The sequence below is a fragment of the Xenopus laevis genome, chromosome 2S (genome assembly GCF_017654675.1).
Source record: "Xenopus laevis strain J_2021 chromosome 2S, Xenopus_laevis_v10.1, whole genome shotgun sequence".
Lineage (NCBI taxonomy): Eukaryota > Metazoa > Chordata > Amphibia > Anura > Pipidae > Xenopus > Xenopus laevis.
This window is the reverse complement of record NC_054374.1, coordinates 85,389,632-85,406,688: the sequence shown is the minus strand read 5'-3', so window position 1 is coordinate 85,406,688 and position 17,057 is coordinate 85,389,632. Positions and strand designations below refer to the sequence as shown.

Below are 17,057 nucleotides of genomic sequence, written 5' to 3'. Positions count from 1 at the left end.
AATTTGTAATTAATGTATATTGCAAAGTCGGTTAGAATAATGTTTTCTTTTATTAGGCAAATTTTTAATTTGGGGTTGACTTGCCCTTTAAGAAAGGGCTAACAACTACCTCTTTAGACAAGAACTTAAATCTCTGTTTGAATGTATTCACACAATTAAATGTTCTCTGTATTTGCATTTGAAGTTTTCATTTCATATCTTTCTCACTTTTTGTTTCCATCATAGCCACACTGAGGGGCAGATTCACTAACTTCGAGTGAAGGATTCGAATGAAAAAAATTCGAATTTCGAAGTATTTTTTGGGTACTTCGACCATCGAATTGGTTAAATTCGTTCGAATTCGAACGAAATCGAACGATTCGAAGTAAAAATCGTTCGACTATTCGACCATTCGATAGTCTAAGTACTTTCCCTTTAAAAAAAACTTCGACCCCCTACTTCGGCAGATAAAACCTACCGAAGTCAATGTTAGCCTATGGGGAAGGTCCCCATAGGCTTGCTAACCTTTTTTTTGATCGAAGGATATTCCTTCGATCGTTGGATAAAAATCCTTCGATCGATCGATCGCAGGATTAGCGCTAAATCCTTCGACTTCGATATTCGAAGTTGAAGGATTTCAATTCGAGGGTCGAATTTCGAAGTATTTTTAACTTCGAAATTCGACCCTTAGTGAATCTGCCCCTGAATGTTAGGTTTTAGCTCCTACTGTTACTATGGGGTATATTTATCAAAGAGTGAAGTTAATAGTAAAGTTCCGCCACTAGAGTGAAATTCCGCCACTCCATTCATTTCTATGGGATTTTTATAGGCGTATTTATCAAAGGGTGAACTTTCACTTTCACCCATTGATAAATACGCCTTTCGAAATCCCATAGAAATGAATTGAGAGCTGCTGAATTTCACTCTAGTGGTGGAACTTTACTCTTTGATAAATTTACCCCTATATATCATTGTAGTGGATTTGTATGACCACATGATTTCCTACTTCCAGACCAATGTTCCCTCTCTAAGCTGTGTGAGGCCAGCGCTCACAATACATTGTGATACAAAGAATTTTATGTGAGAACACACAATTTTTTGACCTGCACTCAAAGTTTTTTTAAAAATGTACACACAGGTTTAGAAACTGTGCACACATTTATTTTTTTCTGCACACAGTCAAGAAAAACTTAGAGGGAACATTGTTCCAGACTCAGCATTAGGCTACATACTATAATTGTGGACCCTGACATACAGTTCCTTCTGTCCTTCAAAACTCAAAAGTGACCAAACAAAGAAATACAACCTATTTAGTCTCCCCCTTACTCCTCTATTAAATGCCTAGAGAAGGACCTTCTAGGGTTAGGAGTGGATCATCCATGCAGGGCTCCTCAGACTACAGCACAACACTCAATTCTACAGTCACTAGGGAATAGCTAGATATTTATTATATACACATGCCCTAAAAGATTCTCATATACTTTACTTAAGTATGTCCTTTTTCAAAAGAGGTCAGATGGTTTTCAAAATCCGAAAATTCGCGGATTTCCTGCAAAATCTGCAAAATGTCAAAATTCGCAAAACATCGTGAAATCTGAGAGTTCACGGAAAAAATCGTGCAATTCTAAAGTTTTCACATAAAAATCATGGAATTCAAAGTTTTCACGAAAAAAAACAGCGCAATTCTAACGTTTTCACAAAAAAATCAAGCAAATCAAACGTTTTCACAAAAAAATCGAGCAATTCGAACGTTTATCGAGCAATTCGAATGTTTCCACTAAAATTGAGCAATTCTAACGTTTTCACAGAAAAATCGAGCAATTCGAACCTTTTCACAAAAAAATCTAGCAATTCGAGCATTTTCACGGTCAAAATTGAGCAATTCAAACAAAATTTCAGGAAAAAAATCGAGCAAATCAAACGTTTTCACAAAATTGTGAATTTCAAACGTTTGCACAAAAAAATCATGAAATTCAAAGTTTTCAAGAAAAAAACGTGCAATTTGAACAGTCACTAAAAAAATCAAGCAATTTGAACGTTATCCTGAAAAAATCGAGCACTTCGAACGTTTTCACAAAAAAAACTAGCAATTCGAATGTTTTCACTAAAATCGAGCAATTCAAACGAATTCACGAAAAAATTGTGAAAATTGGAAATTGACGCCGGTGAATTTTCATGGGAGATTCGCAAATTTATTCGACAGCGGCAAAACGCAGAAATGTGCCGCAAATTCATGCCAGGCCATCACTAGATATAAGAGCATATGTTTTCTGATCCAGGGACCAGAAGCAGTTCATTGTTAAGACTTATGGTTCATACTGGTGATATTCATTGTTGATATTTATGAAATTGATATTTTGCATACATGCTGGATATACCCAATCATATTAATTAAACTTCTTACTATATTTCAGATTTCACTGGCACTAAGCCTTGCTTCCTGTATTAGAGTGGGTACATTTTTGGGAGCCGGAGAAACTGAGCAAGCCAAAAAATCTGCTAGACTGAGCTTTGTCATAGCAGGTATGATTTACTCAATGGGGGGCTTTACTTAACTTAGTAGTTCCTCTCCCTGAGGGTGTGAGTATTAATTTTTGCATCTGGCAAAGAATCTTTTTCCACTTTGGTTAATGTGATAGCCAGACGACAGCCTTGTAAAGGTGTGGGATCCATTATTTGGAATTTCCAGAATCCACCAGCACACCCTGGCCTCTCCAGCATAAGTTGGCCCGGTGCACAGTCAGAAGGGATCGGCAACCCCAATTGTAGTCAGCGTAATAAAAGAAAAACTGGCACTCAGAGCTCGATGCATGCGGGCAAAGCCCTGCGTGTTTATTACAATGTAACGTTTTGGGGGCGGGCCCCTTGGTCTGACGAAGGGGCCCGCCCCCCGAAACGTTACATTGTAATAAACACGCAGGGCTTTGCCCGCATGCATCGAGCTCTGAGTGCCAGTTTTTCTTTTATTACGCTGATCCATTATTTGGAAACCCGTTATCCAAAAAGCTCTGAATTACATAAAGTTTGTCTCCCATAGACTCCATTTTATCCAAATAATCCACATTTTTAAAAATGATTTACTTTTTCTTTGTAATAATAAAACAGTACCTTGTACTTGATCCCAACTAAGATATAAATAATCCTTATTGGAAGCAGAACCCGCCTATTGGGTTTTTATTCTTATTTGTGACAATTGTTTTGATCAACATGAGCTATAGGCAACTTCTGATGTACATTAATATTTTGAATAATATTTTTTTAGTGTCAGTATCACTGTGAGGTTGACATGATTTAGTTATATGTCTCTTCTATGGATCCATTGTGTAGTTTACTATATTAATACTTTTATATGCAAACTATTCTTTTTTAGCCTTTCCAGTTTTTTTAGGCGTTGGTCTACTTATTGGTTTGCGGCATGAAATTGCTAGTATTTTCACCAACGACAGGTATGTGATTCTCTTTTTCCATATAGGTTCATTTTAATTGGCATCAACTTTTTTTAAAAAAAGCTCAGAACTAACACTGATTCGGAACAGCTGCACACACAGCACACATAACAGAGCTTTCATTTAATTGGAGAAGAGTTCTAACTGAACTTCATGCATGGCGGCTCCATATCTGACTGTATAATTCTCTGCAAAACTGGTGTTAATATTTGCCAAAAGACAAGGGACACATGGGCTGCAAAATGATGTGTTTATATAAAGATGGAGCAGATGTGATTTAAATCTGAAACGCACATTGCACACTATCACTATACATGTCATTACCATGTGAGCCAGACACACGTCATGTTCTGTTTGTAAAGTACCTTAAAAAAGCCTTTGTGCCCCTAACCCAGAGTTTGTTTACCTGCATATCTAGGTATGTGTGGAATCTAATCTTGGAGGATAAAATAAGTGGCAGTTTTTCAATTCCATCATCATATTCACCTTATCTTTTTTATATCCTTTAAGGAATATCATATTCAAAATCATATTCAAAATAACAACTAATAATATGTAATTTTGTAAACATGTGTCAGTTTAATTCCCTTAATCAGTGCCTGTTCATAGACATCATGAGGGTCACATAGTTAAATAAACGGCACGTTGCTCCTGTACTCAGCACTGTTGGTAGATGAATCCTCCTGCTTTTTGCACTTTGAACCTTGTTCATCAGAATGAACACTACACGTGCTTGACAATTTTCCACACAGGTGGCACATGGTCAGCCCCTCTTCAGGGCTGGATTTATGCGAGCAGCGCCCCAAGGCTTGCACTAGACGCTTCTCGTGGCTGCATGGTCCTAGCGCCGGCCCCTGTGCCCCCCTCCCTCCCACCCCCCAACCTAGCTGCTACCCAGGGCAAATGGCCCAAACTCTTTACTTACCCCTCGGAGCAGATTCTGTCCAGCGGAGTTCATGGGCGCCATCTTCTTCTTTTCCGTAATCTTCAGAATGAGACTGACGAAGCCACAACAACTGCGCAAGCGATGAAACTCACAAAATTGCCGAAGCGCCAGTCTCACTCCAATGATCAGCGAAGCGGCTGAAGATGGCGCCCGTGAACTCCGCTGGACAGAATCTGCACAGAGGGGTAAGTAAAGACTAAGGGGCAGATTTACTAACTCGAGTGAATTTTCAAAGTTAAAAAAGTTCAAATTTCGAAGCAATTTTTTGGATACTTCAACCATCAAATAGGATACTACGACTTCGAATTTACTTTCGACTTGATTCAAAGTAAAAATCTTTCGAATATTTGACCATTCGACAATCGAAGTACTGTCTCTTTAAAAAAAACGTTGACTTTATACTTCGCCAAATTAAAGCCACCAAAGTGCAATGTTAGCCTATGGGGACCTTCCACAGCACTTTTCTAAATTTTTTTGATCGAATAGAAATCCTTCGATCAATCGATAAAAATCGTTCGATTGGAAATATTTAATCGTTCGATTCGATCTTTCGATCAATCGAATACGCTAAAAATTCTTCGACTTCGATATTCGAAGACGCAGGTTTTTAATTTTAGGGTCGAATTTCGAAATTCGACCCTTAGTTAATCTGCCCCTTAGGGGCATTTGCCCAGGGTAGCAGCTAGGATGGGAGGGGAGGGAAAGGGGGGTTTATGTAGGGTACGGGGATAGGGTTTTTTTTTATTAAGGGTTTTTTCTCCTTTAAGGACACAATGCAACAGAAATTAACACAGTATTGTTTATGCTCGTGTAAAAAAGAAATGAGAAATAATATATGTTGATGTTTTTATAAGTGATCTCATTTTGTATTGTGTGTAGTTTATAATTATTCCTATTGAGAGCCCTGACTGACATGTATTTTTTACATCTTCAGCTCACTACTATCCCTGGTCTCTGACATAATGCCACTATGTGCTGTTTTCCAAATCGTAGGCTCCGCGTGTGTAAGTAAAGATGTGCGCCTTTTAAAAAATGGCTCAAAACAAATGAAAGTATGATCCTCGGTTCACAACCAGGACATTATGTAACTAAAGTGTGCAAGTTGGGTAAACCTGTTTATGAAAATTCATATTTGTAAATTTCTTAATTCTAAAACTCACCAAGTAAACCTTTAAAACCACAAGTAAATTGTGTACTTATTTATTAAAAAGTCTTTGAAACTCCGTCGCTTAAAAACATGAAAAAAACTAAAACGAAGCAGAATCACATGCTACTCATCATTTTCAATGAGTATACCAAACTTTAAAAAATACTCGAAAAACAAGAATTGAAAAAAAACCCACTTCTATATCAGCAACGCAGCTTTTCGATGCCAAATTTTTTAATTTGAAAATCCTATACGGTGCCCAGTCAGTGATATTTTCATTGAGTCTATCTGTTTGATTCTTTATGAAACAATGACTGTGTATGTGGTGCCTACCTAGTATAAAAACATTGTACTAAGGTCAGTAGTCTCAAATAGGGATTTATTGGTAAATTAATGTGGCTACTGAGAAATAATCTGCAAACCTTTACTTTCCGTGCCCCAGAAACAGCTGAGTGTTGAGGTTTTTGCATTGTGTAGCCTGGCTCTATCATTTAACTATCATTGTGCAGAGAAAACATATATATTTCTATATTGGGGTATTTGTGTAGGTAAGCCATTCATATACAGCAGAGTTAGAGCAACCACACTCAATATAATTTAGAATTGTTTCTGTTCTGTTTTTTACAAACTTGTTTTGGGAACCAAAATTACATCACTGATTTGTCATTGTCCAGAATCTTTTCTATGGAATTCTAAGAGGGATTGGAATGCAGAAGGTTGGAGCTTTTGTGACTGTTGGTGGCTATGTTCTCATAGTCTTCCCAATGGCTGTTCCACTTATGTTTTCAGCAAAGCTTGGAGTGAAAGGTATGAAACCAATTATTATTATAACATGCCAAAGTAAACAGTCTTACAAAAGTAAGTTATCTGCAATATGACAGGTCATGCTGCACTCGGGTTGTTATTGAATTCCCAACATACCCATTCACATTTGAAAACATTGTTATAGGTTTATCGTTCTGAATAGAGATTCATCAATCAATTTGGCGATCTTATTAAGTACAAATAGCAAATTTAAAGGGGTGGTTTACCTTTGAGGCAACTTTTAGTATGTTATACAATGTCCAATTCCTAGCAACTTTGCAATTGGTCTTAATTATTTATATGTTATAGTTTTGGGGTTATTTGCCTTTTTCTTTTGACACTTTCCAACTTTCAAATGGGCGTCATTGACCCCCATCTAAAAAACAAATGCTCTGTAAGGCTACAAATGTATTGTTATTGCTACTTTGTATTACTTATCTTTCTATTCAGGCCCTCTCCTATTCATATTCCAGACTCTTATTCAAATTGATGCATGGTTGCTAGGGGAATTTGGATCCTAGCAACTGGATTGCTGAAATTGTAAACTAGAGAGCTGCTGAATAAAAAGCTAAAAAAAAACTCAAAAACCACAAATAATAGAAAATGAAAACCAATTGCAAATTGCCTCAGAATATCACTCTCTATAGCATACTAAAAGTTAATTTAAATGAACAAGATGCAATTTCAGTCTAATTCTAGAAAAAAAACATCAAATCAAATCAAATAATTAGGATAATAAAATTAAAAATAAACATTGGGGGTCACGGGGACACTGAATTCCTGAAGGCTGTGGATGATGATAATAATAAAGATAGGCTAATCTGATTACACTGGTCAGAATTCCAGAGATTGGAAGCATAGAAATGATGCACAAATCTGGCAGGATTCCATAGCATTATGGAATGGCATTAGCCATGCGATATCGTCTCACTGGTGCTTAGTAAACCCCAAAAGTGAAGAATATTTTGTGTAGTTGATTAGAAGGGTTAATCAGCATATAAATTATTGCACCTTCCCCTGTACTAATTTGTGTTATGCAATGGTCAATTGATACTTGGTGCTTCTAAACACTGTGTTAAATGTCTTTTACAAACAGTATGCAAAAAAGGAAGCAATTGACAATTTTTTGCATTTTGTATACTGCATTCTGCTCTTTTGTAGTGACTGCAGGCCTCTGCACTCTGTATCTGCCACTTTCCAGACAAATACAGTGCTCTGTTATTGAGGGGCAGGAGAGGAGGCATGTAGACATTCTCTTACCTGGCTCCTTACTTGTGCATCATTCAGACACTCAAGTAAAGGAGTGCCAGAGGACACAGGCAACAATGGAGCATTACCACCTGCCCTGTATCTGCAAGGATACATTGCCAGTAATGACCAACCTGAAGCATCTTGAGATGGCTACATATACTGTATGTTTTTAAACTTGCTGGAATCTTCTTGGAATCTAAATTATGATCAGTCATACTGAACTGGCAAATCTAACCTTATGCATAGTCTGGATATATAAGAATATGAAATTATTCATTGCTCATATACTCATACTAATATTGTTCATATTTTTTGTAATTGTATGCCTAAATAATTTCAGGGGGCCATATGAGACTATTCTAGTCTTCTGGTCATACGCTCTATTTTTGTTTTATTTAGGTATATAATGAAACAATATTTAATGCTAACATTGACCCTTTTATATGGCAAAATAATTCCTATTCATTGTGATAGATAAACATAGACAGGTTGAAGTTTGATGCCACGTCATCGGTTAAGAGTACCTCCTCTGCATTATGTATATATATATTATTTCTTTTTTAACATAGGATTTTGGACTGGAATAAATGTTGGACTTGCTGTCATGGACATTGCTTTTGTTATTTATTTATGGAATGCGAACTGGAAGCTCATAACAGAAAAGGTATGCTTTCCTTCTGTTATGAATTAATTTTTCAAAAACGAAGGTGTAGTAAATACAAGAACTGTGACTATGCTTTTTTATATTTGTCTAATATAATTGTGTCTGTGATTACATCAACCCTAAAAGTAACTGTAATGGTGAATGATATGCCTAATGATCAATCTCCAAAACCCCTGTAAACGTAGATAGGCACAGGAAAATATCCAGTTTGTGCAGATGGAGCCAATGGTAAAGGTTAAACTGGGCAAACAGACTGCTAACTGAAAGAGTTCTGGGTTGATTCAGTGGCGTAATGTTAGGGAGCCAGGCCCCCACCATATGGATGGAAGTGGTTTGCACCCTCAACCTTAGAGAAGACCCTGCATCTGGTCCCCCCTCTGAGTTGTGGTGAGCTGTATGGTAGTTACACCACTGGTTGTTCAACTTTCTTTAGACATTAACCAAGAACTGCTGAAACTTTATTTAGATAGCACTGGAGCTGTAAGGCATGAGCTACAGGTTTGTCACTTATGTTTAACATTTAAATTATTTAGATAAAAATGAACAAGGTATTTACACTGAATTGTTTACACAGCTATGAGAGGGAGTGGCTGATGCAGTCGCTGTATTCAACATTTAGCAGATCACAATCTGTCTTCACATAACTTCTCTGAACTTCTCTGAATACTGAATAACAGTATATACTGAATAACAACACGAAAATCCCAATCAAATTAGAATTGAGTTTTCCTCAAAAAAAACCTCTAAGATGTCAGGAAATGTCAGAAGATTAACATCTTCAAATGGTTCAACAAACCTCTCTTATTGACTTCTGCATGAACTCAGCAGGTTTTAGGTGGCAAAATATCGCATTAGAACTGTTTCCAGGGTCGGGGTGGGATAAATCACACATTCAAATTTGAAATTGTAAGTCTTGACCAAAAAAAGTTCAAAAATGTTGAATTGGAATTTACCATTTGAACCTTAGTTAATCTGCCCCTTAATGTAGTATGTGATTGAGAGTTAAATCTGACCTTTGTATTCCCTTTGTAGTACCTTTGTCAAACCAACAAGTTTAAGTGAGTTTGACCTATATAAGTCATCTAGCTGCCTTTCAATATTCCTTCTATACAGAAACCACTTATACTCCATTCGATTGCATATGCAATCAGCGCTCTTAACCTGGATTAAATGTTTCTTTAGACTGGCCCTTTCTGTCAGTGCAGCTGCTATGGGGTTAATTACCCACCTACGGAGGCAGGACAGAAGAAGAAAAAACTTTGGCTCCACCCTCATGGTATAATCTCCTGCCCCTTCTGTTTCCCTAAATTTTTTCTTCTGTCCTGCTAGAAGTTAGGACAGAAACATATTTTTTTCTTTTTTCTCTTTTATTACATTATATTTATTTTTCTTATTAGTTGAGATCTCTTGATGGTTTTTATTATTCTAGGGATCCTGGCACACAAGAGGTTCCCCTTACAACTAAGGAGAACTGATTAGCCCATACCACTCCACAGGACTGGCGGGCAAATCATTATTGTGCACTAGTGACACAGTGAAATCTCTCAGAGATACTGTAACCACTGTTGTCTAGGATCGGATCGCGCAGTGTTCTGCCCCTCTCGCAAGGAGACAAATGGAATGTGGCACTTACACAGCGGCCACACTTCTGGGTTCAGGAGTTTTGCCGTCAGATGTCACACAACACGTACGCTGCAAGCGAGTGCCATCTTGGATCCATGGAATGTGCAGATTCACAGCTCCGGATGGAGAGCAGCATACAGAGCGCACAAAAAAGGTCAGAGGCTCTGCTAAGCGCTCCAGTTAGACCACAATACATACATAAGTAATCCCAACACTGCATAAGAGGGTATAATGAGCAGGTATTAAAGGTATATCAGTCTGCAGGCTCACATACCATCTGTATAAAAATTTCCCTAAAGAGGTAACTACCTAAAGGCAGTAAAGAGGGCATATTGGCCAGGATGTGGATATTAAATTTGTACCAAATGCATGTTTCCCATATTTAAATCAGTATCTCAGATAACTGCCAATGAGTGGTCAAAACCAAATCATTAACTCACACTGACTCAGCAGTTCCTCAATACTTATACAATGCCGGTAGAACAGCAAAAGATCTGGGACAAGGCTCTGAAAGTAGACTCAGCGGTGGCTTGTCTATCCAAAAATACCACGCTACCAACAGAGGAAGCGGCCTTCAAGGAACCGATGGAAAAAAGGTGGAGGTGTCCTTAAAAAAGGGATGCAAACATGCCACAGCAATCCTCCAACCAGTAGTGGCATCAGCAGGATTAGCATGCACAACAAGATTCTGGTGTCAGAAATTACTTAAAAAACACCACATCACCAGAGGATTTACCGGAGGAAATTTAACGCATCAGTGCAGCATTAGCTTTTCTATCCGATGCAGCCATAGATACTGTTAGGCTGTCAGCCTAAAACCAGCATTGATACAATCATAGCTGGAAGGGCTTTGTGGTTACGCAATTGGTCTGGAGACACAGCATCCAAGACCAAATTACTCAATCTACACTTCACAGACGACATGCTTTTTGGGCCCGACTTTAAGCAAATTATTACAGAGGTTATGGGTGGCAAAAGCACCTTTTTGCCATTAGGCAAGAAACCTAGGTCAGAACCACAACATAGACCATACAATAGGCAATGGAACTGACAAGGTCATTCCTTTCGCCCTTTCAGAAACACCTCTTTTCGCTTGGCACAAATGAGCGGGGACTCCAAAAAGGTAGACCTTCCTGGCCCAACCAAGCAAGGCAGAACAGAAAGCCAGGCTCTCCTAAGTCAACCTCTACCTGACTCACACAACTTGAATCCAGGAGGAGTATATCTTCAAATATTTTTCAAATTTGGCAAGTTCACACACAAGACAGTTGGGTACTCTCCATTGTCAACAAAGGGTACATTTAACAACCTACCCCCTCACACATTCAGATGATCATCCATTTCAAAAAGCCCAAACAAGTTAAGAGCCCTCATGACTATAGTCAAAGAACTGTACAGCAACAATGTAATAACAACAGTCCCTCCATAAGAACACTACAAACGGTGTTAAACTTGAATCTCATGAATCCATTTGTGTCAAAGCAAAGATTCCGCATGGAATTGATTCGATCAGTATTAATGGCAATGACAGAAAAATGCTACATGACGAAGGTAGACTTTCAGGATGCATACCTGCACGTCCTTATCAGAGAGGAATCACAACGATACTTAAGATTTACAATTCTCGACAGTCATTACCAATTCCGAACTCTTCCCTTCAGCCTATGTACAGCGCCAAGTGTATTCACCAAAATACTCAGCCCTCTCATTGCACACCTCAGGCCCTGAGGGATTACGCTCCCCCCATACCTAGAAGACCTGCTAATAAGATCCAAGTCATACGAACAGAGTCAATTAGATACTCAGGTATGCGTAAAAACACTCACCCAACACGGCTGGCTCATAAACCACAAAAAGAACCAACTAATTCCAATACAGCACATTAAATTACTAGGAACGTGGTTCGACTCCTCCCTACAGACAATATCACTGACCGTAGAAGATTCAAACAATCACGGACGCAGCAAAACTAATTTGCCGTCAGAGCAGGGTATCAGTGGAACTTTGCCTCAGACTACTAGGATATATAGTAGCCACATTAGAGGCCCTACCCTTCGGAAAGTTTCCAATACCACTTTCTAAGCCATTGGAACAAGAACCATTACAATCTCAAACAACAGGTTCCCATGACCAGGCCAGTCAAACCCTCTTTGAAATGGTCACTGGTACACAACTTAGTCCAGGGCAAAACTTGGGTCTCACACCAGTGGACAGTGGTGATCACAGACGCCAGTCTCAAGGGCTGGGGAGCAATATTTCCACCCGGCACGTGTCAGGGGAGTTGGTCACCAGAGGAATCAAGTTTACCAATCAATGCCCTAGAAATCAGAGCAAGAAGAAACGCCATTCTTCATTAGTCAAAGGAACTGAGGGGCAAACCTCTCAGAATCAAGTCAGACATTGCCACAGCAGAAGTCTACCTAAACAAACAAGGAGGTACATGCAGCAACAGGGCAATGCAGGAAGTATCTCAGATACTCAATTGGGTCCAACTTTCCGGCCATTTCAGCAGTCTTCATACCGGGAGTACTAAACTGGGAGGCAGATTACCTAAGCCACCATGGAGAGTGGGCCCTACATGCAGATGTTTTCAAAGAGATTATGTCTAGCGATGGGCGAATTTGGGGGCGTTTTGCTTCTCTGAAAAATTTGCGAATTTCCCGTGAAATTTGCAAAACAGCGAAAAATTTGTGAAATGGCGCCAGCACCTCATTTTTGGCGAAATTGCGCCGGCGTCTAAAAATAAAGGACGCTGGCGAATTTTCACGGTAGTTCCTAAAATGTATTTGCTGGCGGCGATAAATTCTCCCATCACTAATTATGTCCATTTGTGAAATGGCGCCGGCACCTCCTTTTTGGCGAAATTGCGCCGGCGTCCAAAAATAAAGGACGCTGGCAAATTTTCACGGCGGTTCCTAAAATGTATTCGCTGGCGGCGATAAATTCTCCCATCACTAATTATGTCCAGATGGGGAATGCCGGACATTGACATATTGGTGTCAAGACTCAGGACCCGGGGCCAGCATATGTAGACACCTTAGTCATTCCGTGGATCTTCAACAGAGTCTACACCTTTACCCCACTCACTCTCTGCAAGATCGCAAGATCAGACTAGAAGGGCCACTAACGATTCTCATCGCACCAGATTGGCCAGGAGATTGTGGTACTCAGAAATGGTCAATATGACGGTAGCTCCTCCGTGGAGATTACCCCTCAAGCCAGATTTGCTAACTCAGGGCCCAATCAACTGTGCCAATTTATCACTACTGCATTTGACGGCCTTGCTATTGAATCCAAGATCTGGTGCTCCAAAGGTTTCTCTAGACAGGCCACCCACACATATTCTAATGAAAGCCAGAAAACCAACCACCACAAAGATCTACTATAAGACATGGAAGACTTTCATAGAGTGGTGCAATTCCAAAGGAGTGCAATGGCGGCAGGCCTCCATAAAAACTGTAGCTGAATTTCTCACACAACATTTCCAATTCAGATTAATGTTAGCAATGCTAAAAGGGCAAATTTCGTCTCTCTCTCTTCTCCTCCAACATCAGTGGGCAAAGGAACCAGACCGTATTCAGTTTTTGCAGGGAGTAGGTAAAGTCAGACCACCCTACAGAGATCCCACACCTCCTTGGGACCTTACTACAGTACTTACAGCTCTACAAGGCCTCCGTTTTGAGCCCTTAGCATCATGCTCTCTCAGGTTCCTTACCTGGAAGATGACGTTTTTTCCTCGCAATTACATCCGCAAAGTGGGTATCGGACATGGTAGCCTTATCCCAAAAAGAATCATGGCTCATACTACATCAGGATAGGGCAGTATTCAGAAAAATTCCATAGTTTACACCCAAAGTAGTCTCAGCATTTCACAACAATGAGGAGATTGACTTACCATCTCTCTGCCCCAGACCTTCTAATGACAAGGAGAAAGCCCTACACAAACTAGATGTAGTTAGGGCAATTAGGTATTACCTAGAAAGGTCTAAAGCGTACAGCAAGGCTGATGTCTTTTTAGTCACTTACAGTATCAATAAGGGGTCATCTGCATCAAAATGTACAATAGCCAGATGGCTTGTAGATGCAATAAATTATGCTTATGACCTTAGTAAGAAACCCAGGCCATTTAAAGGTTAAAGCACACTCTACCAGAGTACCAAGTATATCCTGGCTGATACCTAATTCAGCTACTCCAGATCAAATATGTAAAGCCGCCACTTGGGCTTCTTTATACTTTTTGCAAAGTTTTACAGACTTCATGTTTTTCACTCTGCCCCTGCAGCATTTGGTAGGAAGGTCCTTCAGGCTGCTGTAAGGCAGCAGTAATAATATCCCTCCCTAGTTACGGGACAGCTTTAGGACATCCCCATAGCGTTTGCACTAACAGAGAGGGCCAGACTAGCGAAATGAGGATTTTTCACTTACTGGAAAAAACTTTTCTAGATGGCCCGAACTGTCAGTGCAGTAAGCCCCACCCTTCTGAAGTTAAAAAGAACACGTTCTGTTATAGTTACATACTAGAATGTTATGAACCTAATATATGTTAGCTATAGAATGCTATTAATCTGCATACTGTTATAAATGTACTGCATGTTGGATGTCTCTACTCCTATTTCTCGTACTAACTAATCTGACAAACACAAACTGAGGGAAACAGGACGAGCAGGAAATTATATCAGGAGGGTGGAGCCGAAGTTTTTTCTTCTGTCCTGCCTCCCGACCCTAGCAACCAGATTGTTTAAATTGCAACTGGAGAGCTGCTGAATAAAAAAGCTAAATTACTCAAAAGCCACAAATATTAATAAATGAAAACCAAATTGCAAATTGTCTCAGAATATCACTCTCTTCATCATACTCAAGTACACTCAAAGGTGATCAACCCCTCAGGTATCTATATAGAAAAATCGGCCGAGTACTGTGTAATTTGAGTTGATGCAAATAATGTGTTTTGATGCACCTAGAAATCACTATACTGCTTTTAGCTTCATTGGTGATGTCTAGTAAAAAAAATACTTTTCTATTTTCTTTAAGGCTCTGGAGCGGGTAGGATTGAAACAGTTGAACGAGAAAAACCCTACTGCTCTAGCGGCAAATGGCATTACTTCCTCTGGTATGTTCACTATGTTTTGGGAGGGAGTATGTAAACTATATAATCAGGTCCGGACTGGGATTCACAATAGGCCCTGGCATTCCAAGTACACAGAGGACAAAGCAGTCCCCCACCAGCCCAATAAATAGTGACTGTCTATGGCAACTTACAGCAGCCCCTCTGGCATTTGCCAGAACCCACAGATTGCCGGTCCGGGCCTGGATATTTAATGTGATCAATATCATGATATACTGTACATAATAAAATGCTATTCTTCAGGAACCCCAGAAATGAATGATAGTTGGTGGTGGAGTTGGATGGATGAAGCAGCAAAAATAAGCTTATAGCTGCAAATAATCAGGATCTCATCCCATATCTTCAGTGTTCTGGTTGAATATATGAACCACACTACATAAAGGACAAGTAAAGGTGAACTCACCGAGGTTGCAATTTGTTAAGCACTCCTTAATGAGCATCTGTTTGGCCTAACCCTCTTACAGAAAACACACTGGCCCACCACTTGTGTCCACCCGAAGCCAATGCAAGGGCTACCTGGGAGAGAAAAGAACAACAAACACATCCAAGATAAGAAACCCACCCTGTGCTTTATTAATAGGGAAAAAAAAAAAAAAATATATATATATATATATATATATATATATATATATATATATATATATATATATATATATATATAATAGTATAGTAGAACCGGCACTCACCCTCAAAACATCAAGCCCCGGGTGCTACTTCAAAAGTTTGCATATTGGATCATTTAAGAGCACTCACGGGTGTTGTGAAAAATACTTTTTTATTGGAGTGTTACAATCTACCCCACATCAACGCGTTTCGGTTCTCTCTGAACCGTCGTCAGGATGCATCCTGACGACGGTTCAGAGAGAACCGAAACGCGTTGATGTGGGGTAGATTGTAACACTCCAATAAAAAAGTATTTTTCACAACACCCGTGAGTGCTCTTAAATGATCCAATATATATATATATATATATATAAAAAGCCATTGGTTGCCGGCTCTCATCTCCGTCATTCGATCATTTCGCCGGGTGCTAACCGAATTCAATATAAAGTCCAAAAATAAAAGGAAGCACTCACGGCATAAAGGTTGTTAGAAGTCCTTTACTGAATCATATAAACATCTACGCGTTTCGGTACCTCAAGGGACTGTCCTGATGCCGTGAGTGCTTCCTTTTATTTTTGGACTTATTATTTAGTAAATTGTATAGTTTGACTGCCATGTTAATATTCCAGCTTTTGTTTCCTTTCAGAGCACTTTGAATTGAATCATTATAATACAATGAACTCCGGCTTCATTGCGAAACAGGATCACGAGGAACTTTGTAAACAGGAAGAAAACAAGTCAATGAAAAAGCTGATTGTACGACGAGTGTTTGAAGCGCTCGCTATTGTGTCTGTTTTGGGTATTGGACTTATTATTCGATTCACTTTAAAAGATCACTAGTTTCCAAAAAAATTGCTAGATTTTTAGCTAATTCAAGAAATATTAGGGTCATTGTATACAAATTTACCAACTGACCGAAACGAACAGATGAACTGCCTGTTATACATTATTTTATAAAGTATTGTAGATAGAAGTGTAACTTAACAAAAACACATCCCTTTCCACTTGAAAATGCCATTTTGTAGCAATTTAGAACTAGGGTTTACAAATATATATATATATATATATATATATGTTATTGTGTTTTTATTGATGCCACAAACTGTCCACCTAAATGTTACATTTAATGCAAAAAAAATCTGCTTTGCATTGATGTACTTTTGTGATCGCTAACCTGCACATTTCAAATACAGTATATTCCAGTTGCCATTTCCAACAGTCTCCATGAATGTACTGCTGTTTACTGTCTGGGTCAGTGTTATAGAAACCTAAACCCCTGGGATATTGGGATAAAAAGATTTTCACATCTGTTTAAAGTAATTACATAAATTGGGGGTCTTTACCATAAAGGAAATTGATGGCCACGCACTCAACTACTTTTATGAAGCTCTTCTCAACTCAAAAAATTTGAGTGGTGTCTGAGAAAAGAATGTTCAATTATGAAACATTCAAAAAGTATCTCATAATTC

The 17,057-nt window shown here is 39.0% G+C and overlaps 1 protein-coding gene across 4 annotated transcripts in view; it reads left to right on the top strand.

The window, feature by feature from the left end:
- The window catches only part of LOC108709615 (multidrug and toxin extrusion protein 2), a 37,633-nt gene extending 20,836 nt beyond the window's left edge, over nt 1-16,797 (top strand). For all 4 annotated transcript variants that reach the window (XM_041584093.1, XM_018249622.2, XM_018249620.2 and 1 more), the window contains 7 exons: nt 2,394-2,502; nt 3,350-3,425; nt 5,306-5,375; nt 6,193-6,325; nt 8,143-8,237; nt 14,892-14,970; nt 16,235-16,797. In XM_041584093.1, the coding sequence (XP_041440027.1) occupies nt 2,394-2,502; nt 3,350-3,425; nt 5,306-5,375; nt 6,193-6,325; nt 8,143-8,237; nt 14,892-14,970; nt 16,235-16,428 (756 nt within the window). In that variant the 3' untranslated portion in view covers nt 16,429-16,797. The remainder of the gene's footprint in view (nt 1-2,393; nt 2,503-3,349; nt 3,426-5,305; nt 5,376-6,192; nt 6,326-8,142; nt 8,238-14,891; nt 14,971-16,234) is intronic.
- The last annotated feature ends 260 nt before the right edge of the window (nt 16,798-17,057 follow it).